The sequence below is a fragment of the Silurus aristotelis genome (genome assembly GCF_946808225.1).
Source record: "Silurus aristotelis genome assembly, chromosome: 29".
Lineage (NCBI taxonomy): Eukaryota > Metazoa > Chordata > Actinopteri > Siluriformes > Siluridae > Silurus > Silurus aristotelis.
The window spans coordinates 1380213-1402058 of NC_139602.1; the positions used below are offsets into that span (position 1 = coordinate 1380213).

A 21846-nucleotide genomic window follows, 5' to 3' on the forward strand; every position below is an offset into this window, starting at 1 on the left:
ATTGATGCTCTTTAGTTGGACTTTTTATTATTAAATTTTTTTTTTAAAGACTTTCAGGTCTAGATATCCGTGTATAGATAATGTCATTCTTATTACTCGGAAATTCTGCACACAACTTTCCACTGGTTCTACTGCAAGAACATTCCAGATGTAAAAAATGTCAGAATGCGTGATGGGACGCGTTAACCGACGTTGGTAAGATTTCACCCGGTGCTGTGCGATTCAGCTGTGTGTAGAACAAGCTTTAGCCGATGAAGGGTTCAGATTGGAACCCATCAGAATACAGATTTACACTTTGGGTTATGATCAGAACCCATTATCATGCAGGTGAACACCATGGGTTAGGATCGGAACCCATTAGAACGCAGGGTTGGATATGGGTTAGAATCAGAACCCATTAGAACGCAGGTTAACACCCTGGGTTAGGATCAGAACCCATTAGAACGCAGGTTAACACCCTGGGTTAGGATCAGAACCCATTAGAACGCAAGTTCATTCCGGGTAAAGATCAGAACCCATCAGAACACGGGTTCATTCTGGGTTAAGATCAGAACCCTTCAGAATGCAGGTTAACACCTTGGGTTAGGATCAGAACCTATTAGAACGCAGGTTAACACTCTGGGTTAGGATCAGAACCCATCAGAACACAGGTTCATTCCGGGTTAAGATCAGAACCCTTCAGAATGCAGGTTAGCACCTCGGGTTAGGATGTAGGGGCATGCTCATGACGTAATCCTCATGTTTACGAATCTCCAAATAGGAATAAAACATCAAGGTAGAACATCAGGCCTGTAGTGGATTAAGAAGATATGGCTTCTATATAAACGTGACAGGAAGACGGTCTCACTCCCTGAGTGAATGTGTCACAATTGAAAACAGCCTCCAAAACTTTCAGTTGATCGTAAGTCTCTTTGCCATAAATCTTGTAGATCTGCACCTCGACCCTAAAATCTATTAACCAAGCTTGGCTGAACAAGTTGTTTTCAGCCTAAGGATCGAAAGACTTTAATGAGAAGTCAATATTATTAACGTAGGACTTCGTAAGCAGACACTTTCCCCCTGCTGTAATTGACATAATTCTAGGTACTAATAAAGAGCCTGCACCAGACATCGAGGATCAAATAGTAATCTTTGTTAAATCACCTTTTGTGAATAGTTCGGATAGTGTGGTACCTGGGTAACAGTAGTGAAAAGGCTTAGCATTAGGGTAGCTTTAGCTTTTAGGGTACATCGTAGCGGAACCACCTATATACCACAGGCTTATCAGGATCGAAAACGTTAGCAGTTATGTAATAAACCTGTGATAGAATAATAAACAAATGGTTTCAGCGCCACCTGCTGTATATTAGACTTTTACTACGTAGTGTATAAATGTATTTTCAAATGTTACAATGGAGTGTATAGCATATTTTTAATGATTTAGCCTAATTTGTTACTCTTGCTAAAAGAAAAATTCTCTCAGGTCTTCCAGGTTTTCCATTTCAGGTCTATTTTTTGCAATGTTGCATCTGATTGTTTCAAATAATGTCCTCTTTTTTTAGCCTATAAAGCTAATAAGCCCACACAAGCCCGATAACCAGAACAGGATTTTGTAAAGTTTGCAGAAAAGCCGATCAAAGGTTCTGTTGAGGTAGCGAGTGGTGCTAATCATCGTCAGCAAGGACCTTGCTGTGTTTCCTTTTTTTTTATTTTATTTTTTTTATCTTCGGTCCCGTTACAACACAGTAGGCAAAGGTCTAATAGGTGGCAAAATTGGTCAAGTAAGCAAGATATGCAGGAGATCTCTTGTGACCTTTGGTTTTGTTTGGGATGGAGCATCAGTGGTATTTACCCAATTACCCCTACTATGGAATGATGACCTAAAATTGAAGGTAATGCTGTTTGTTTTGGCAAGAACTAGTGTGTTTCTACCCTGAAAGGTCACCACACTGTTGTATCAGATGTCTTTGGAGGTGCTAGCATGATTTTTTTTTTTTTTTTTAGGAGAACTAGTTTTTACACAATGCCAAAAAGCCAGCTTCATGAAAATACGTTGTGGTATCAAGTTTCAAGACTAGATCTATGTATTTAATGTACATTCACACACTATTACACACAGTGCACCCTGTGACTGTGCGTGCAGCCTTGTGCTGCCATCTGTTGGCGTGTGACAAAACTACTCGTGAAACTTTTACTACTTTGTACTCTATAAATGGGTTGTATTTGTGTGGAAGATCTTGACTGGAATTTGCCAGTGACTTTACTAGCTCCCTTGAGACTGAAAGAAATCTCCACAAAATCCTGTGGAACACCTTCCCAGAAGAATGGAGGTTATAATAAGAGCAAATCGAGACCACAGATTGAATGCGATTTCCATAAACTAGTTGATCAAATAGTGTATTTGAGACTTAGCATTTATTAATTATACCAGGTTGTGAAAAGATGTGTTGTGTCTTCAAACAAATCCAGCCATGATTGGTTTTCTCCTCAGTTTTCCAGACAGGAATGGTGGGCTACCCTGAGGCCCTCACTGACCCCTCGTATAAAGCCCAGATTCTGACTTTAACCTACCCGCTAATTGGGAACTACGGCATCCCCAGTGACACCCCTGGTGAATTTGGGCTTAGCAAGGTACCTATTTTCAGCAAATCGAATACTTCCTGATCGTTTGTGTTTGGGTCGATTGTTCTCTCACCGCTCCCATGTGCAATTTCAGTGGTTTGAATCCGCCAAGATCCATGCTGCTGCTCTCATCGTTGGAGAAGTTTCTCAGGATCCCAGCCACTGGAACTCGAGCAAGTCTCTGGATAAGTGGTTGAAGGAGCATGGTGTTCCTGGGCTGCAGGGTAAGTCATAGCAAATCACATGACGTCACATTTCCTGATCTTTCTATGGCTACAGCATGTTGGAAATTCAATAAAGGGCTGGGCGATGTGACTCAAATATCGTATCATAATACCAGAGGACGTTTTTATGGATGCACTATGCGTTTCACGATATTTCTTTTATATCAGTTGATACTTTTCTTTCGCATCAACAAATCATGTATCGTGATTTCGATAGTGTATTGATCTATCATCCCAGCCCTAAATCCGTGAACCTCATTTCTGTGCAAAAAAACAAACAAACAGGGGTCGACACACGTTCTTTGACCAAAAAGATCCGGGAAAAAGGAACCATGCTGGGAAAGCTCGTGGTGGATGGGACCATGGCTGAAAGCATACCTTATGACAATCCTGATACTCGGAACTTGGTGAAAGACGTGTCTTTGAAAGTAAGAATTGAGCGCATTGTTTTAAACTCTACAAGTCTTTCCCTTCAAGGTTTCTTACTCATACTTATGCGTTTTGTAGGAGCCCAGGGTTTTCAATACGGACGGCACGTTAAGGATCGTCGCGGTTGACTGCGGTATTAAGCACAATCAGATCCGCTGCTTGTGTGCCAGAGGTGCACAGGTCACCGTCGTTCCGTGGGATTATTCTCTGAAAGCTGAAGGTGAGTGATGGATTAAAGTTCAACCAACTATTGTGTTTGGCCATAGGTTGTACCATGTAATAGAGGTTGACTGATAGTGGATGGAAGTTACATGCAAAATTGACAGAAAATAAACAGCATGTGGCATCAGTGATTCACCTCTAGAGGCCACTCTTGTACTCTTTGACGCATCCTGGAAAAACTGTATGCATTTATTTTGGCAAAACCCATGTATCGGTCGACCTCTGCCGTGTACCACTATAGAAATTTTGGATGAAAAGCTAGCTTTCAATGGGGCCCCCTTGTGGCTACTGGTGTGTCACTGCAGGATACTAATGTGCTTTATTGTAAAGGATATGTCTACGTTGTAAAACGTCCTGAAAGCTGATTGGCCAGTGGTGGTCGTCCTCATTTTACAACCTTGCACCAGACTAGATTTTAATTCAATCTCATTTACAGATCTTGAGAAACTTGTTCTTAGGGCTGAATTATTTATCCGATATTTGGCCACACCCCTAAATTATCATGGTTAATTGCTGTATTATATTACTGATTAAAAAGTTAAACCAACTCCAGAGTTTGTTCTAGCTTCTATTTTCTTTAATCTAGTCGAGTAGATTAAGTAGAGTTTTCTTGAACCATGTTTTTTTGTTCTTTTTTTTAACCCCTAAATGACTACCAATGTCCTTATGTTTTTCTCCAGACTTCGATGGACTCTTTATTAGTAACGGTCCTGGTGACCCCAAGTTCTGCAAGGAGACTATAGAAAACCTGAAAAAGATTGTATGTGTGAAAAAGCCCAAACCTGTGTTTGGAATTTGCTTGGGTCATCAGCTGCTCTCGTTGGTTATCGGGGCAAAGACGTACAAAATGAAGTAAGTTCATACCAGTGGAAATTTTGTGTTTTGGTGAGTTAACTTTGGTAGTTCAGGTGGTTAAGGCATTGGACTTTGAATCCTGAAGGACGTGGGTTCAAATCCCAGCCACACCTAGCTGCTACGCCTGGGCCTATGAGCACCCCCCTCAGTGGTATGAATGACGTCAATGAAAGTCGCTCTGGTTGAGGGCAAGTCGGGTGCTATTCTTGCGCCTGATGCAAATTTGGGAAGTGGTAGATCCGAAGGTCATGAGTTCAAATCCCACTATCACCAAGCTTGTGCAAGTCCATAAACTCTCAATTGTTTAGCTGTATAACTGAGAAAACTATAAGTCTCTCAGCTCAGTTTCGTCGACAAATATCTGTATATGGAATTAACGCTGTGCGCAAAATTTTAGCTCGATCGGACATACACTTTTCTAGAAAAGTCGCAGTCCTGCTTCATATCTGTGTGAGTAAACTAACCTCTGCTAGCCTACTATGGATGATTAGCATAATGGTGACCATTTTTTTTCCAACAGGACTTTTAAGTTACTGTTTAATTATATTAAAATCATATTTTGACATTTTAAAGAAGATGGAGGGAATTGGGGGACATTCTTGAGCTTGTAGCAAAAAAGTGGGAGCTCAGTGGATAAGATGTTGGATTTGGTTTTAAATCCCACCATCCCATAAACAGAACCTGGTAATAAATGACGGCTTACATATGGATGTAATAACTGCTCTCGCCACACCACAATGCCTGTACTGGATTTTTTTTGTGTAATTTACCTCACAGCTTTCTAACAACGTACTTATGTTTCCCAGTGCTCTGTCAGAGTTCCCTCGGGAGTGCCGTGTTGTTGAAACAGTATTTTGTGCTGAATGTGGCAGTTTAAAGGAGATTGTGGAACACAGAGCGCTCTGTTGTTCTTTTCTTGGTCCATACTCAAGGCCAGGTCAGATGCCAGTTCGAACTGCATGCCAGCTTTTTGCTTTGGCATTGAACGAGCAGTTTGCTTTGTCTAATCTAATAGATTGTATAGCAGTCTTGCATCTTGCAGGGTTTCTGTGGGGTCCGAAAAGTCTAAAAATCTAGATTTTAGGCCTTAAAGAGTTCGCTGTTGTAGGTTTTAAATCATTGTAAACGGTTTTTAAGTTCCTGGCGTCGATGTAACGCTTTTGTTTGTTAGTTTCTGTGGCGTTATAGTTCATTATTTCGCTAGTTCAAATATAATTCGCTGTATTAAGACTACAGATGAGACCAACAGCCAATCAGCTTTCTGTTATTGGAGTGAATCTCCAAAAGTAAAAAAAAGATGGATTTTATTTTTCAGCTACAGGGAAGTTCAAGTTTAGCAAAACCTGGATTTAACAAAACAATGATTTAGGGCTTAAGGCAAGTTAACAACGTATTTGTGTGGGTTTTTTTGTGTTGTGATGAAGGTCTTAAATTTCATTTGTTAATGTTCTTAAAGTTCTTCTCAAATTTGACTTACAGAAACTCTGATTTCAAGAACTTGAATGTGGTCTGTGAAGCAACTGAAAGAAAGTCATGACCATTCTTTTTTATTAAATTTTTTTTTTTTAAATAATTTCTAAAGATTTGTTTATTGCCTTGGCTTTCGAAATGCTTAATTCTGATTAGTCAGTTTCTTCTCATACGATTAACCAATCAAAACGAACTTTTATTAACATTGCACGAGCTCAATTATTGTCTCAAATGGAAGGATTTCAACATTTGTACCTTCGTGTTCCATATCCAATAAATTCCCTTTGTGATGTAGATACGGGAATCGTGGCCACAACCAACCCTGCATCCATAAAGGTACTGAACGTTGCTACATCACATCTCAGAACCACGGATTCGCGGTGGACCCCCAAACCCTTCCTGAAGACTGGGATGTTCTCTTTACCAACGCGAATGACCACACGAACGAGGGCATCGTGCACAACTACAAGCCTCTCTTCAGGTATTTCATCCCAGGAGTGATTGTGTTTGTGTTGAAGGGAGTTTAGAGCTCAGTGTTCACTGCTGTACATCTATGGGTTTTTGTGCTCAGTGTACAGTTCCACCCCGAGCACATGGCCGGACCCACAGACCTGGTGAGCCTTTTCGATGTTTTTCTGGATGTTGTCCGGGATGCCAAAGAGGGCAGAGCTGGCAATTCAGGTGAGGGTTCTGTCCCCAGAATTTAATTATGAGTCTACTAAAAAATAGGGAGTGTAAAGGAAGTTTAAAAGGGAACGTAAAGAAATTGTAAAGTTGGTATAAAGAGAATGTGAAGGGAGCATAAAGAGAGCGTAAAGGAAATGTAGAAATAACTTCTATAATCCTGTGATGACTAAACCATCCCTGAAGAACGTTCTTATATTTGTGTAGTGAAGGAAAGGCTGACTCAGCATCTTACCTTCCCTGGATCGCCGAAGCCAGAGGACTTTGTTCGGCCCCGAAAAGTGCTCATTCTGGGTTCTGGAGGTCTCTCGATTGGACAAGCTGGAGAATTTGATTATTCTGGCTCTCAGGTGAGAAAACCATTTGGGTCAGCATTATCATCTTGGAGTGAATGAAGGATCGTGAGAGATCGGCGTTTTTGCGTGTAATTCCTGGTGGTGCTTTTTCTCATTCAGTTTCTAATTTCTTTTAGGCAATTAAAGCTCTCAAAGAAGAGAACATCCAGACGATTCTCATCAACCCTAACATTGCTACAGTGCAGACCTCCAAAGGCCTCGCTGACAAAGTCTACTTCCTTCCCATCACCCCAGATTATGTTACACAGGTAAAAAAAATTATAAAAAAATACAACAAACCAAATAGGATCACTGGGATATGACGCCATGCGTCAACCTGTCAAACATTTCAGACTGATATGTTTTTGGTTCCTCTGACCATTTTTATTAAAAAGAAACAAAAACCACACACAAACATTGTCTTTTCCACAAAATGCTTATTTAACAGTATTAATAGCGCCCCCTTGTGGCTATCTGTGGGCTATATATTGTTTACATTTGTTAGACCTGATTTGGGTAATACAGAGTGTGTGTGTGTGTGTGTGTGTGTGTGTGTGTGTGTGTGTGTGTGTGTGTGTGTGTGTGTGTGTGTGTGTGTGTGAAGCAAATAGAGAGAGAGATTTTATATATTTTATATATTTATATACATTTATATTTAGATTAAATATTTAATTTTCTACTTAACTGTTTACTACAAATCATATTTCCAGTATGTCAGTACTTTTTGTTATTCCCCTGGCACACGGTCTGAACCTGAATTCTTGGCTCCTCGTAGTTCCTTTGAGTGAGTTGCAGCTTACCGCATAAACTTGTGTAACCCAGGTGATCAAGAACGAGCGTCCTGATGGAGTCCTGCTGGCGTTCGGGGGTCAGACGGCTCTGAACTGCGGAGTGGAACTGACCAAGCTGGGGATTCTTGAGAAGTATAACGTGAGAGTTTTGGGAACCCCTGTGGCCTCCATCGAGATGACCGAAGACAGGAAGATCTTTGTGGAGAAAATGGAGGAGATCGACGAGCATGTTGCACCGAGCGAGGCAGCAATGTCCGTGGAGCAGGTCAGCTTGTCTGTCAAAAGAATTATATCCTTTTGAAAGGATGAAAGGATTTGTATAGAATTTTCTTTTTTCTTGCAGGCGGTAGCTGCGGCTGAGAGGCTCGGGTATCCGGTCCTGATCCGTTCTGCGTTTGCGCTGGGAGGCCTGGGCTCAGGATTCGCCAACAACAAAGAAGAGTTGATCGCTCTGGTCATGCAAGCCTTAGCCCACACGTCGCAGGTCCTCGTGGACAAGTCCCTCAAAGGCTGGAAGGAAATCGAGTACGAAATCGTACGAGACGCCTACGACAACTGCATCACGGTAAATATTTTGATTTGATGGAGGTAAAGGTCGCAATGAAGGTTGCGTTTGTGCGCACGTTTTAACGGCCTCCGTAATTCGCGGACAGGTTTGTAACATGGAGAACATCGATCCTCTGGGAATCCACACGGGCGAGTCGATAGTCGTGGCTCCGAGTCAGACACTGAACGATTACGAGTACAACATGCTGAGGAGCACGTCCATCAAGGTCATCCGCCACCTGGGGATCGTGGGCGAGTGCAACATTCAGTACGCCGTCAATCCGGAATCCGAGCAGGTAACAGATGGAATTCTGAGGGAATAGATTTCAATTAAAATTGTGGTACTCGGAGGGAGTTCCTAATGATTGTCCTTGTCTCCCAGTATTACATCATCGAAGTGAACGCCCGTCTCTCCCGGAGCTCCGCTTTGGCCAGCAAGGCTACAGGATACCCCCTGGCCTACGTTGCTGCTAAACTCGGACTGGGAATCCCCCTGCCTGTCCTTAAGTAAGTCACGCAACAAAGAAGTGGCGTTAAAGGTATTACCCGAGTTACCATGGAGATGCGTTACATTGACACCATCGTAAATTGAAAATATAAGTCGAGACTATGTCCTAGCCTAGCAGGGGCGGCTCTATCAGGGTTTAATCTAATCTAAGGGCGGCTTTATCTGGGTTTAATGTAATCTAAGGGCAGCTTTATCTGGGTTTAATCTAATCTAAGGGCGGCTCTATCAGGGTTTAATCTAATCTAAGGGCGGCTCTATCTGGGTTTAATCTAATCTAAGGGTGGCTCTATCAGGGTTTAATCTAATCCAAGGGCGGCTCTATCAGGGTTTAATCTAATCCAAGGGCGGCTCCATCAGGGTTTAATCTAATCCAAGGGCGGCTCCATCAGGGTTTAATCTAATCCAAGGGCGGCTCCATCAGGGTTTAATCTAATCCAAGGGCGGCTCCATCAGGGTTTAATCTAATCCAAGGGCGGCTCCATCAGGGTTTAATCTAATCCAAGGGCGGCTCCATCAGGGTTTAATCTAATCCAAGGGCGGCTCCATCAGGGTTTAATCTAATCCAAGGGCGGCTCCATCAGGGTTTAATCTAATCTAAGGGCGGCTCCATCAGGGTTTAATCTAATCTAAGGGCGGCTCCATCAGGGTTTAATCTAATCTGAATGAATGACTTTGATCTTAACTCTAAACTATTTTCAAAAGTACGTTGTTCGGCAGGTCGCATCTTCAGGACTTTAGGTCTTACGATGTATCGTCATCGTAAGATTGGAAAATCGTAAGTCGAACCATCGTAACTACTGGACTACCTGTAATTTCTGCAATGTTTTCTGTCCAGAAACTCCGTCACCAATTCCACAACCGCAAACTTTGAGCCGAGTCTTGACTACTGTGTGGTGAAGGTTCCTCGCTGGGACTTGAGCAAGTTCCTCCGGGTTAGCACCAAAATCGGAAGCTCCATGAAGAGCGTCGGTAAGTTCTCCTGCGTTATTTCTTTATTTAGTTAGTTAATTTTTATTGTGGTTTTTGGAGCTCCTGAAAGGTGGGAAAAGCCAGTGGAAGATCTGTGAGTTTGGCCCAAGGGCTTTACAGGTTCTGAAGGTTGGTAAGGACCAGCATGGAAGAAGAGGAGACTGTTAACAGTTTAGAAAGTGTTCAGAGGCTTTGCTGATGCACTTGAAACTGATCTCGGGTGCATGCCCTGTTTCTAAGGATTTTCTCCAAGATGTTTCTACACTTTGATTTCATGGTTTTAACTGGAGCACACCTGCATTTTTAACTGAAAGGAACAAGTGCAGAGCTCAGAGACAGGCCTGAAGATCTGAGAAACAAATAAAACTGATAAAGGTTTCCAAGAGCACAGTGTCCTCCTTAAATGGAGGAAGTTTGGAAGAATCTTTCGTAGAGTTGGCCAAACTGAGCAATTGTGAAATTGCTTGGTAAGTAAGGTGACCACCAGCTTGATGGTCACACTGAAGGACCTCCAGAGATCATTTATTGAGATGAGAGGAACTTGCAGAAGGTCAACAATCACCGCTGTATTTCACCAATCTGGGTGAAACATTCAGAGTTGGCCAAACTCAGCAATTGAGAAGAAGGCGCTTGGTTAGCGAGGGGAACACCAGCCTGATGGTTATGCTGAAGGAGCTCCAGAGATCATTTATGGAGATGAGACACAAAAGTCCCCTTGGACAGGTTCCTACACAGGACTCCATTCGAAATGTAGAACCATCTCAAAGATGATCCAAAGAAATAGTGGTCGTTCTCACAGATCTGTTTTTTCCATTTTAGGAGAAGTGATGGCCATCGGACGAAGCTTCGAGGAGGCTTTCCAGAAAGCTCTCCGGATGGTGGATGAGAACTGTGTTGGGTTTGACCGCACCATCAAACCGGTTTCTGAGCAGGTTAGGTTTGAAAAATTCAGGTCATATCAATCCCCGTTCTTCTTTGTCCTTCTTCTTTCTGTTGCTGCTGCTGCTGTTTTTTAAAATTGAATCTTCTCCTCTTCTCTTCAGGAGCTTCAGATCCCTACAGACAAGCGTATATTTGTTCTGGCGGCAGCCCTGTATGCTAACTACAGCATCGACCGCCTGTACGAGCTGACCAAAATCGACCGCTGGTTCCTGTACAAGATGAAGAACATCGTGGATCACGAGAAGCTTCTGGAGACCTATAACCAGGATGAAAGTGCCATGCCGACCGAGGTGATGAGAAGGGCGAAGCAGCTGGGCTTCTCCGACAAGCAGATCGCTCTCTCCGTTCAAAGGCACGTAGGTCACGCAGGGTGGGTGAGGGTGTAGAAGATCGCGCGGGGTGGGTGAGGGTGTAGAAGATCGCGCGGGGTGGGTGAGGGGGTGTAGAAGATCGCGCGGGGTGGGTGAGGGGGTGTAGAAGATCGCGCGGGGTGGGTGAGGGGGTGTAGAAGATCGCGCGGGGTGGGTGAGGGGGTGTAGAAGATCGCGCGGGGTGGGTGAGGGGGTGTAGAAGATCGCGCGGGGTGGGTGAGGGGGTGTAGAAGATCGCGCAGAGGTTTAAACGTTCCGTTCGTTTCGTGTGTCCTCAGCACTGAGCTGGCCGTGAGGAAGCTGAGGCAGGATTGGAAGATTCTGCCGATGGTCAAGCAGATCGACACCGTGGCTGCCGAGTGGCCTGCTTACACCAACTACCTCTACATGACGTACAACGGCACGGAGAGCGACATGGTGTTCGAGGAACCTCACGTCATGGTGATCGGATCCGGCGTGTACCGCATTGGCAGCAGCGTCGAATTCGATTGGTGTGCCGTGGGGTGCATCAAGGAGCTTCGGAAGGTGAGTCAAAGGGGGTTTTAAAATCCTAGATACTCCTTAGACCTTGGACTTCTGATCAGGATACTGCCATCTGCTGGTATGGGAGAGTTATCTTCACTGACACAAGCGCCAAGAAAAAGTTAGTTTTGAAATGCCGCCATGTTGGAACGGTTACAGAAATAATAAATTGTACGATTTCACAACCCCGAGGTGAAAATGTTTTCCGTTGTTATGGCTCTGTTTAGTTATTTTTTTCCTCCTCCTTTCTCAGATGGGTTACAAGACTATAATGGTGAACTACAATCCCGAGACGGTCAGCACGGACTACGACATGTGCGACAGGCTCTATTTCGACGAGATCTCTTTTGAGGTGAGTAATAAATCATAACGTGAGCTAAAACGTAACGCGTTCCGACCAACTTCTGCACGCCGTTTATTTACTTTTCGAAAGGGGGTTTTCAAAAAGCTACGTTTTCGTTGACTAAAAATGCCGCCTTGGTGTGGACGGAAGACCAAAACAGTCTAGACATCTGTGATTGGTTGTTACGTTGTAAGGCAGTAGTTGCCATGACTACAGCGCCCCCTTCCATGCGACCAAACACATGGAAAATATCAGATTCTGATTCTGCCGTACATCAAAGATTGTAACGTAATAGTTAAAAAATCATTATTTCACATATGGTCTTTAGGGAAGTCTGCGTAGTGGAGTCTAAAAAAAATTCTTTCGGAATAAGGAAAAAAAGTGTTGGAAACCCTGTGATTTGAATCGCAGGTGGTGATGGACATCTACGAAGTGGAGAACCCGGAGGGAGTGATTCTTTCCATGGGAGGCCAGCTCCCCAACAACATCGCCATGTCCTTGCACAGGCAGCAGTGCCGCATCCTGGGCACCTCGCCCGAGTTTATCGACTCCGCCGAGAACCGGTTCAAATTTTCCAGGATGTTGGACACCATTGGGATCAGCCAACCTCGCTGGAAAGAGCTTTCAGATACCGAGGTACTTCACTTCGCCTTTCCATGCACTTTTTTATTGCTCTTGAAAAATATTGATATTTACATTCCTTGCGTTGGCTTGTCCAGTCAGCGATGCAGTTCTGCGAGGCGGTTGGATACCCGTGTCTGGTGAGGCCGTCTTACGTCTTAAGCGGAGCCGCCATGAACGTCGCGTACTCCAATAGCGACCTGGAGAAGTTCCTGAGCAGCGCCGTCGCCGTGTCCAAAGAGCACCCGGTGGTTATCTCCAAATTTATCCAGGAGGCCAAGGTTTGTTCAGATGTCCCATGACGCTATATTTGTGCCCCATCGAAGAAAAAAAAAAGGAATAAATTTTATTGTCGTTGCAGGAGATTGACGTGGATGCCGTAGCGTGCGACGGTGAGGTCATCGCCATCGCCGTGTCCGAGCACGTGGAGAACGCCGGGGTGCACTCCGGGGACGCTACGCTGGTCACGCCACCCCAGGACATCAACCAGAAGACCATGGAGCGCATCAAACTGATCGTACATGCCATCGGGCAGGAGCTACAAGTCACCGGGCCGTTCAACTTGCAACTCATTGCTAAGGTGAGATCGTCCCGCGTACAGGAGGTCTTCGTGATCGTCTGTCTTCTGGGAATGGAAACGTGATCGAAATGAACTTTTATTTTGTTTTGTGGTTTATTTTTTTTCTGCACGCAAATTCAGGACGACCAGCTGAAAGTGATCGAGTGCAACGTCCGAGTCTCACGCTCCTTCCCATTTGTCTCCAAAACCCTGGGCGTAGATCTTGTGGCTTTGGCAACCCAGGTCATCATGGGACAGGAAGTGGAAGCTGTAGGACTCATGACAGGGATCGGAATTGTTGGTGTTAAGGTAAAGAGCGGGAAACAGGGGGGGAACAAACAAGTGCAGAAAGCAAAGCAGGTTGTGGATGTACTGTAAAAGAGAGTGTCCGTTTTGTAACACGCACAGTCACAGTGAGCACCAGCCATAGGTCAGTGTGCCAAAAGGCCAATGTGCAACCGGAGCCTTTCTGACCATTGAATTTTATTTCTCCAAAAGGTTCCTCAGTTCTCGTTCTCTCGACTGGCCGGTGCCGACGTCGTGCTGGGCGTGGAGATGACGAGCACCGGCGAGGTGGCCTGCTTCGGCGAGAACCGTTACGAGGCGTACCTGAAAGCCATGCTCAGCACGGGTTTCAAAATCCCTAAGAAGAACATCCTCCTGTCTATCGGCAGCTACAAGGTATCCGAACAGCTTTTTACTCAATTTCGTATGCTGGTTTTTTTTTTTTTCTGGTCACTTTGTAAACTACTTGGTTTTTTTTGTTCTCCCTCAGAATAAAAGCGAGCTCCTGCCTACAATTCAGGCTTTGGAGAGTCTTGGATACAACCTGTACGCCAGTCTGGGGACCGCTGACTTCTACACTGAACATGGTGTCAAAGTAAGGGCTGAGGTTTCCCCAGAAATTGTTCTAGATGTTTTTTAAACTTGGTTTCTCAACCACGTTGACCCCCACTGGCTCTTACCCCTAGGTGATGGCTGTCGACTGGCCGTTCGAAGAAGAGAGCGACTGCCCCAACAAGGACAAGCAAAGAAACATCATGGACTACTTGGAGGAGAACCACTTTGACATGGTGATCAACCTGTCCATGAGGAACGCCGGCGGACGTCGCTTGTCCTCCTTCGTGACCAAAGGGTACCGAACCCGGCGCATGGCGGTGGACTACTCCGTACCGCTGATCATCGATATCAAGTGCACCAAGCTTTTTGTTCAGGTCAGAAATCCATCCTTGGTTCCTTTCAAATCGCCTTTATATATATAAAAAATAATACTTTGGTATGCACATTGTTTTCAACAGGCGTTGAGGCAGATCGGTCAAGCTCCTCCCATCAAGACTCACATCGACAGCATGACCTCCCAGAAACTTATCCGGTTACCTGGTAAATATTCGTCACACATTCCATCATCCAATGGAATTGAGTTTGAACCTCACTCGGATCTTGCCCCAGTGTAAAAACATCCACCCTGTTCTTGTAGGCCTCATTGATGTTCACGTCCACCTCCGAGAACCTGGTGCCACCCACAAAGAGGATTTCTCCTCGGGCACGGCCGCCGCCCTGGCAGGAGGCATCACCATGGTTTGCGCGATGCCGAACACCAACCCTGCTGTGATCGACCCCAGCTCTCTAGCTCTGGTCCAGAAGGTAATTCTGCCCTCTAAGATACTTGAAATCTTCTGCATCCGGCTTTTTCCTAAAGCTCCATCTGCGTCCGTGTAGCTGGCGAAAGCGGGGTGTCGCTGCGACTACGCTTTATACGCCGGAGCCGTTTCGGATAACGCGGCGATCCTGCCGTCCATCGCTAACGCAACGGCGGGGCTGAAGATGTACCTCAATGATACTTACTCCACGCTTAAGATGGACAACGTTTCCTTGTGGATGGAGGTCAGTAGTTAATTCACTAGAATTGTAATAAAAGTGGGCGTGTACTCATTTTTTCTTTTCTTTTTCAGCATTTCGAAAAGTGGCCAAAGCACCTACCGATCGTGGCCCACGCCGAGAAGCAGACCGTGGCCGCCATTTTAATGGTGGCTCAACTCTACCAGAGGCCTGTTCACATTTGCCATATTGCCAAAAAAGAGGAGGTACTACTCCGAATTCTTTGGATCCTCCGGCAAGATTCGGCGTTCCGAAAATTTTTACGTATTTCTTTTCCTTTCGCAGATTCTGATCATCCGAGCCGCAAAACAGAAGGGCATCCAGGTGACCTGCGAAGTGGCTCCTCATCACCTCTTCCTGTGCGAAGACAACGTGTCCGTCTTGGGGGACGGCAGGGCGCAGGTGCGACCCATGCTGGGCACCCGAGAGGACATGGAGGCGTTGTGGGAAAATCTGGATATCATCGATTGCTTTGCTACTGATCACGGTGAGGGGCACTGGCGATGGAAAAAATCTAATGCTCGCAGACGTTCTTTTCCTGTTGTGTCTGCAGGAAGACGCAGCTCTACCTCTGCCATGTTAATCCGTATTCTGTGACTTTTGGGTCGCGAATTTCACGTAGCAGGAATCATTTACTAATAACTTGTAGCTTGTATCCGTCCGATGCACACTTTTTCTATTGATGCATCCGCATCGTTATTTCCAACTGCAGCTCCTCACACGTTGGAGGAGAAGGACTCTGAAAAGCCTCCTCCAGGTTACCCGGGTCTGGAGACCATGCTGCCCCTGCTGCTTACCGCCGTCAGCGAAGGCCGCCTCACCGTCGACGACATCATCAAGCGGCTTTACGAAAACCCGGCACACATTTTCTCGCTTCCTCTCCAAGAGAACACCTACGTCGAGGTCTGTTTAAGCTTTTTTGGGGTGCAAAAGTTTGTGGACACCTGATTAAATTCCTCTAGATTTTATGGAGATGTCAGATTTTATTCGGCCACAAAGTCAAGTACTGATTAAGGTGAGAAGGTCCTGGGTGATGTTTCAATTCATCCCAAAGGTGTTCAATAGGATTTGAGCTCTATAGCAGATCTTTTTTGGTTTGGGTCTGGGAGAAGATCCACATATGGCTGAAAAGTCAGGTGCCCTGACACTTTTGTCCACATAGATATTATATATATTTTCTTTCTGAATGGCGATGTGAAAGCCTCCTGAGATAAAACGAGAGTAAGGAGTGTATGTATGTGGAGGTAGGATGTAGTTTGTAAGTATTTATGACCAGATTATTCCATTCTGAAAAATCCAGGTGGATCTGGAGCAAGAGTGGATCATCCCGAAGCACATGCAGTTCACGAAGTCGAAGTGGACCCCGTTCGAGGGCATGAGGGTGAAGGGGAAAGTGATGAGGGTGGTGCTGAGAGGGGAGGTCGCCTACATAGACGGACAGGTAAGAACTTATGGTTTCATCAGACACTATTAATAGGATTTTATTTGTTTTTAAAAAAAAATAAGAATTCTTCCTTGTCACACAGGTCCTAGTGCCTCCGGGTTACGGGGAAGACGTAAAAACATGGGCGGTGCTTCCTAATCAGTCACCGGCTCCTGAAGCATCTAAGGAGATCCAAAAGGTAGCATTTAAGTTCTCCGTTGTGGAATTGCAGCATTTCAGGTTCAACACGAAAAATGCACGTGTGTGTGTTTGTGTTACACAGACTCCTGAACATCCCAGACAAGCGACTCAGAGTGAATCTTTGCGTACCCGAGCTGCGAGTCCACGCCGAGCAGCCGGAGATCGTTTCATGCTTCCGCCTCGAGTCCATCATGCGTCCGATCCGGGGCTACCGCCAGGTACGCCGTTCCGGGGCTTTTTTTGGGTTTTAATATCTTTGTATAATATATAGAAAAAATTATAATTAAATGGAAAAAATAATAATAATAATAAATTGTGTTTTTAAAAATAAAAAAATTGAAAAAAAGCGAATATGAAAAAAAAATTAGCAAAGAAAGTTTTCTTGGGTATAAGGGAAAACATTTTTTATTTTTAAATCAAATAAAATTTAATTTGTCACACTTTTTACAGTATTGTGCAAAAATGTTAAATTGTGCAAAAAAAGGAAAAGTCCAATAAGGGGTCTTTTTTGTCTTGTTTTTCTTTTCTTTGTTAGCGCTTGTAAAGCTGATTAGGATTTCCCTTTTTACCGCATTTTAGCAGACGTTCTTATACATAGCGATTATAATTCTCCAAGCAGTTGAGGGTTAAGGGCCTTGCTCAAGGGCCCAGCAGTGGCAAATTGGTGGTGGTGGGATTTGAACTTTCTGATCAGAACATCTTAACCTCACATCTCCCCCCCCTTCCCCATCCTTTCTACCTCAGTTTTTCTTCAAGGTTATAGAGATTCTTCAACCCTTATCAGAGATGACATTTTGTGTTCGTTCTCAGAATTGGCTCCTGTTCCCGAGTCGTGCTCACATCCTCCTCCGCTCGTCCGAATCCTCTCGCCTCAGAGCATCCAGACTCCGGCTGTGTCTCACCTCCAGACTTCTCCTCTGCTCCACCCCCTAGTGGCTCAACACATCCTTTCTGCACGCCAGTTTACCAAGGAGCAGGTACGTCACGTCCACTCGGGTGTAACGTCAGTAATTAATTCATTCGAGTACTAAATACTGTTTTTTTTTTTTTTCTTTTCTTTTCTTTTAGATGTCACACTTGTTCAACGTGGCTCACACACTTCGCCTGATGGTCCAGAAAGAAAGGAGTCTGGACATCTTAAAGGCAAGCTCTCGATGGAGTGCTGTAGGAATCAAGAGCGTGCGAGGAAACGTCGTACCGTCCTGAGACACGTGTGTGTGTGTGTGTGTGCGCTCCTTTTTGTTTCTGTGCAACAAATGTCCTGTGGACAGATTTTGGCTGAAACACAGGAGAGATGTTAGCAGATCTTGCCTGTTAATAGTTTGATAATTTGGGGTGGTTTTAGAGCTGGGAGGGGTGGGGGTGAAATGAACCAACATGGCAACCATCCAATACTTCACTGTTACACCGTGCAATTCCGTCTGGGATGAACCGGAAAATCTCCGACAAATGATAAATGCGAACCGTCCGAGTGTGTGTGAAGCTCGAATTCATGCCAAGGGAGGATTTTTCAATGGAATTCAAGTGGAACATCTGGACATCTTTTAGATTTGTTTGGTCAAAGGAGATCTTCATATCGTTACATGTTGCATAGAAGCAAAAGGAACCTACACGTGTCTCTGACGAGAAATGTCGCACCTAATGTGTATATATTAGTGTATATAAAAATAAAATATATATTTATATTATGGAAATAATAATATTGTAGGTTTTTTTGGGGGGGGGGTTTCTCTCCAGGGTAAGGTGATGGCCTCCATGTTCTACGAGGTGAGCACTCGGACCAGCAGCTCTTTCGCGGCAGCGATGCAGCGCCTCGGCGGATCCGTGGTGCACTTCAGCGAGTCGACGTCCTCCACACAGAAGGGCGAGTCCCTGGCCGACTCGGTGCAGACCATGAGCTGCTACGCCGACGTCATCGTCCTGCGCCATCCAGTGCCTGGAGCTGTAGAGGTAGATTTTTTTATGATTATTATTGTAACGATACACGTATTCATACCGGAAAATAGTTACAATCAGTTGAGCGCGGTGTCGTCGTTTTATTTACTTATTAGTTTATTTTTTATTATCACACTTCAAAACACAACAATGCCAGAGGTATGAAAAAGAACCCACAGTTAGCGACTCGCCCCCTACTGGAAATGACTGGAATTGTTTTTCACGTTGTGAAGCCCAATTTTGTTTATTTAATTTTATTGGGTTTTTTCTATTATTATTATTATTAATAACCCTTCATTCTTTGAGTTTGAGTTTCTCGTTCTCAACGTCGTTCTCGTCTTTCGTTGCAGAAAGCCGCCAAGCATTGTCGGAGGCCGGTAATAAACGCCGGTGACGGTGTTGGAGAGCATCCCACCCAGGCCCTGCTGGACATCTTCACCATCCGCGAGGAGCTCGGCACAGTAAACGGCATGACCGTACGTCCACCAGGGCTCCTGTTAGAGCTTCATAAATATTTCATTTCATTTTTATCTTTAGAACTAACTCCCAAAAGTATTCGGACACCCGACCAATTGAATACAGTAGCGCACCAAAAACCCTGTTCACAGAGGTGCACAAAACAAGCTCCATGAAGATCTGGATGTGTGTGGAAGATCACAGTTGTTTTTCACGAGTCCTCTGTTGTGTTTCTGCAGATCACGATGGTGGGAGATCTGAAGCACGGCAGGACGGTGCATTCTTTAGCTCGGCTTCTGACTCAGTATCGCATCACGCTGCGCTACGTTTCCCCCAGAAACCTCAGCATGCCTCATGAGATCGTCGACTTCGTGGCGTCTAAAGGAATAAAGCAGGTCCGTGTGCATTTCTGACCTTTTACTTATAATATATATAAAATGACATACTGACCTCTGTGATTTCTTTCCCCCTCACCAGGAGGAGTTCAGCAGTATTGAAGAAGCGCTGCCTGATACCGACGTCCTTTACATCACACGCATACAGAAAGAGCGTTTCGCCTCCGAAGACGAGTACAACGCGGTAAGAACCCCCCAGACCCCACCCCCGTAATTTCCTTTTCGCCGCATTTCAAAACCTATTGATTTTATTTTGTTAATTTATTTTTTAGTGCTTCGGGAAGTTTATCCTGACCCCCCACATCATGACCGGAGCCAAGAGGAAAATGGTGGTCATGCATCCACTTCCGAGGGTTAACGAAATCAGGTACGGAAGTGTATATGCGTACGGAATGCGATTTCAAAGAATTATTGGGGGGGGGGGGGGGGTGGTAGCATATGTCCCACTCGAGTAGTGAATAAATAAAATCAATCAAATATATAAATCAGTGAAAATATAAATAATAATAAATGATTGCTGAGTAAGCATTTTTGCGTATGCTTCGTGTGGAATTTATAACATGCAATTTTTTAATTTTTTTTTAAAGGGGCGTGTCATTTTAAGGCTGCAACGTCCTGTTTATTTATTGATACAAAAAAAAAATTATTTGATATAAAAATGGATATTAAACCTGCTATGAAAAACAAAAAATAGTGTGAAATATGGGAAGAATTTTATTAGAGTATTGTTGTTCTTTTTATATATATATATGGCAAAAAATATATTTTACATTATATAAAAATTTGAAAATAAAACATATTTAGCGATTGATTTTATTTACATTTTTTTTCTTTCCTTTTTTTTGTATGTAAGCAGTTAAAAAATATCATTAATCACAGTAATATCTGTATATATACATAAATTCATGAATAAATTTGATTAAATATAAAAGTACTGAATAAATTATACAGTGTCTGTAAAAAAAAAAAAAAAAGTGTGGAAACCCGAATTTTTACATTTTTTATCAATTTTTTTATCAATTTTTTTTTTTTGGCACGCTCCTTTCGTTTCTATGCAACAAACTAACGCTTAGTAAGATCTCCTTTGACTAAACAAATATATAAATGTCCTGCAAACTTGATTTCCATTGAAAACATCCTCCCTGAGCATGAAGAACATCTGGTAACATCTCTCCTGGTCTTACGACGAGTTTGTTGTATTAAAACTATATAAATCACTAAATATATAAATTAGTGACTGTAGATGCATCGATACGTTAGTTAATAAAATAAATATAATAAATTAACATCGTCTGAATTCTTTTTTTTTCCGGTCGTACAGCGTGGAGGTGGACACGGACCCTCGTGCCGCTTATTTCCGCCAGGCCGAAAACGGGATGTACATCCGGATGGCGCTTCTGGCCACCGTCCTCGGACGCTGAGACGCCGGAACTCTGCTATGAATCTCATACAGTCTCCTAGAAGAGACGTACCTTATGAAACGTCATCACCAGTCCACTATCGACTTCGGAGGGACCGTAGTACTGCTTCTTCTCGATCTTGGTGTCTTACTGTGTTAAATGTCGTGCCAACGTGGTTTACGGGGACCGTGTTGTTTATGATTAAAGGGATCATGGGAACGGCTGCTTTATATATTTTTCCTAATAAAACTCATGACTCAGCATTCCTGGGGTTTTTGTGCTTCTTTCTTTTGCAATAACAAAACTCAGGTTTCGTCTGGTTTATATGTAATACGAATCACAAGGATGGTGGACCAAAGTGAGTTAGTAAGAGGGACCGTGCAGGTAGGACATTTTGGAGACGAGGCAGGAGGAAAAGAGGAAGGACGAGGTTTATGGAGATGGTGAGGAATTTGGAAACGTTTGATAATTCACTGTGAAGACCCTTAACAGGAGCAGCTGAGAAGATGATGATGATGATGATGTGAGTATTGGATGCAGGTCTGTGTTCCGTTCTCCTGCACATCAGCTCTTTATAACAAGAGGGTTTCCAATACACACCCAGTGGGAGAACCCATATTCCACACACACTCTCAGAACCGTAGTGTTACCCCGGTGCTCTCCTCACAACTTCTCATTCAGAACACCTTCCTTTCACGTCAGAACTTCAAAGTAACAAGGAACAAAGTTTTTTCGAAACCGGGAAAAAAGGAAAAGTTTTCCTCAAAATGAAAATACTTTTATAAAGTACTGAAGAATTTATACAAACAAAAATATGATTCAGTCCCCATTTTGCTCTTCTTATAAGCTCCACTCTTCTGGGAAGATGTTCCACTAGATTGTTGAGAACAGTAGTGATCAGTGTTTGGGTTTTGGGAACAGTAGTGATCAGTGATTGGGTGTTGGGAACAGTAGTGATCAGTGATTGGGTTTTGAAAACAGTAGTGATCAGTGATTGGGTTTTGGGAACAGTAGTGATCAGTGTTTGGGTTTTGGGAACAGTAGTGATTAGTGATTTGGTTTTAGGAACAGTAGTGATTGGGTTTGGGGAACATTAGTAATCAGTGACTGGGTGTTGGGAACAGTAGTGATCAGTGATTGGGTTTTGAAAACAGTAGTGATCAGTG

At 43.9% G+C, this 21846-nt stretch overlaps 1 protein-coding gene across 1 annotated transcript in view; it reads left to right on the plus strand.

The window, feature by feature from the left end:
• Window positions 1-20943, plus strand: part of cad (carbamoyl-phosphate synthetase 2, aspartate transcarbamylase, and dihydroorotase) — a 21860-nt gene extending 917 nt beyond the window's left edge. Inside the window, exons 2-43 of the mRNA XM_083535603.1 lie at window positions 2471-2610; window positions 2696-2825; window positions 3111-3253; window positions 3333-3474; window positions 4157-4328; window positions 6097-6282; window positions 6373-6482; window positions 6693-6835; window positions 6958-7089; window positions 7643-7876; window positions 7955-8176; window positions 8265-8453; window positions 8540-8664; window positions 9501-9634; window positions 10454-10566; window positions 10678-10928; window positions 11226-11472; window positions 11723-11821; window positions 12224-12448; window positions 12532-12714; window positions 12795-13013; window positions 13134-13301; window positions 13491-13673; window positions 13768-13872; window positions 13964-14206; window positions 14291-14372; window positions 14470-14636; window positions 14712-14876; window positions 14945-15076; window positions 15156-15357; window positions 15583-15773; window positions 16171-16311; window positions 16397-16492; window positions 16577-16712; window positions 17305-17471; window positions 17563-17637; window positions 18232-18444; window positions 18780-18905; window positions 19125-19280; window positions 19363-19464; window positions 19553-19647; window positions 20602-20943. Of these exons, the coding sequence (XP_083391729.1) occupies window positions 2471-2610; window positions 2696-2825; window positions 3111-3253; window positions 3333-3474; window positions 4157-4328; window positions 6097-6282; window positions 6373-6482; window positions 6693-6835; window positions 6958-7089; window positions 7643-7876; window positions 7955-8176; window positions 8265-8453; window positions 8540-8664; window positions 9501-9634; window positions 10454-10566; window positions 10678-10928; window positions 11226-11472; window positions 11723-11821; window positions 12224-12448; window positions 12532-12714; window positions 12795-13013; window positions 13134-13301; window positions 13491-13673; window positions 13768-13872; window positions 13964-14206; window positions 14291-14372; window positions 14470-14636; window positions 14712-14876; window positions 14945-15076; window positions 15156-15357; window positions 15583-15773; window positions 16171-16311; window positions 16397-16492; window positions 16577-16712; window positions 17305-17471; window positions 17563-17637; window positions 18232-18444; window positions 18780-18905; window positions 19125-19280; window positions 19363-19464; window positions 19553-19647; window positions 20602-20701 (6584 nt within the window). The 3' untranslated portion in view covers window positions 20702-20943. The remainder of the gene's footprint in view (window positions 1-2470; window positions 2611-2695; window positions 2826-3110; window positions 3254-3332; window positions 3475-4156; window positions 4329-6096; window positions 6283-6372; window positions 6483-6692; window positions 6836-6957; window positions 7090-7642; window positions 7877-7954; window positions 8177-8264; window positions 8454-8539; window positions 8665-9500; window positions 9635-10453; window positions 10567-10677; window positions 10929-11225; window positions 11473-11722; window positions 11822-12223; window positions 12449-12531; window positions 12715-12794; window positions 13014-13133; window positions 13302-13490; window positions 13674-13767; window positions 13873-13963; window positions 14207-14290; window positions 14373-14469; window positions 14637-14711; window positions 14877-14944; window positions 15077-15155; window positions 15358-15582; window positions 15774-16170; window positions 16312-16396; window positions 16493-16576; window positions 16713-17304; window positions 17472-17562; window positions 17638-18231; window positions 18445-18779; window positions 18906-19124; window positions 19281-19362; window positions 19465-19552; window positions 19648-20601) is intronic.
• Window positions 20944-21846: the final 903 nt, after the last annotated feature.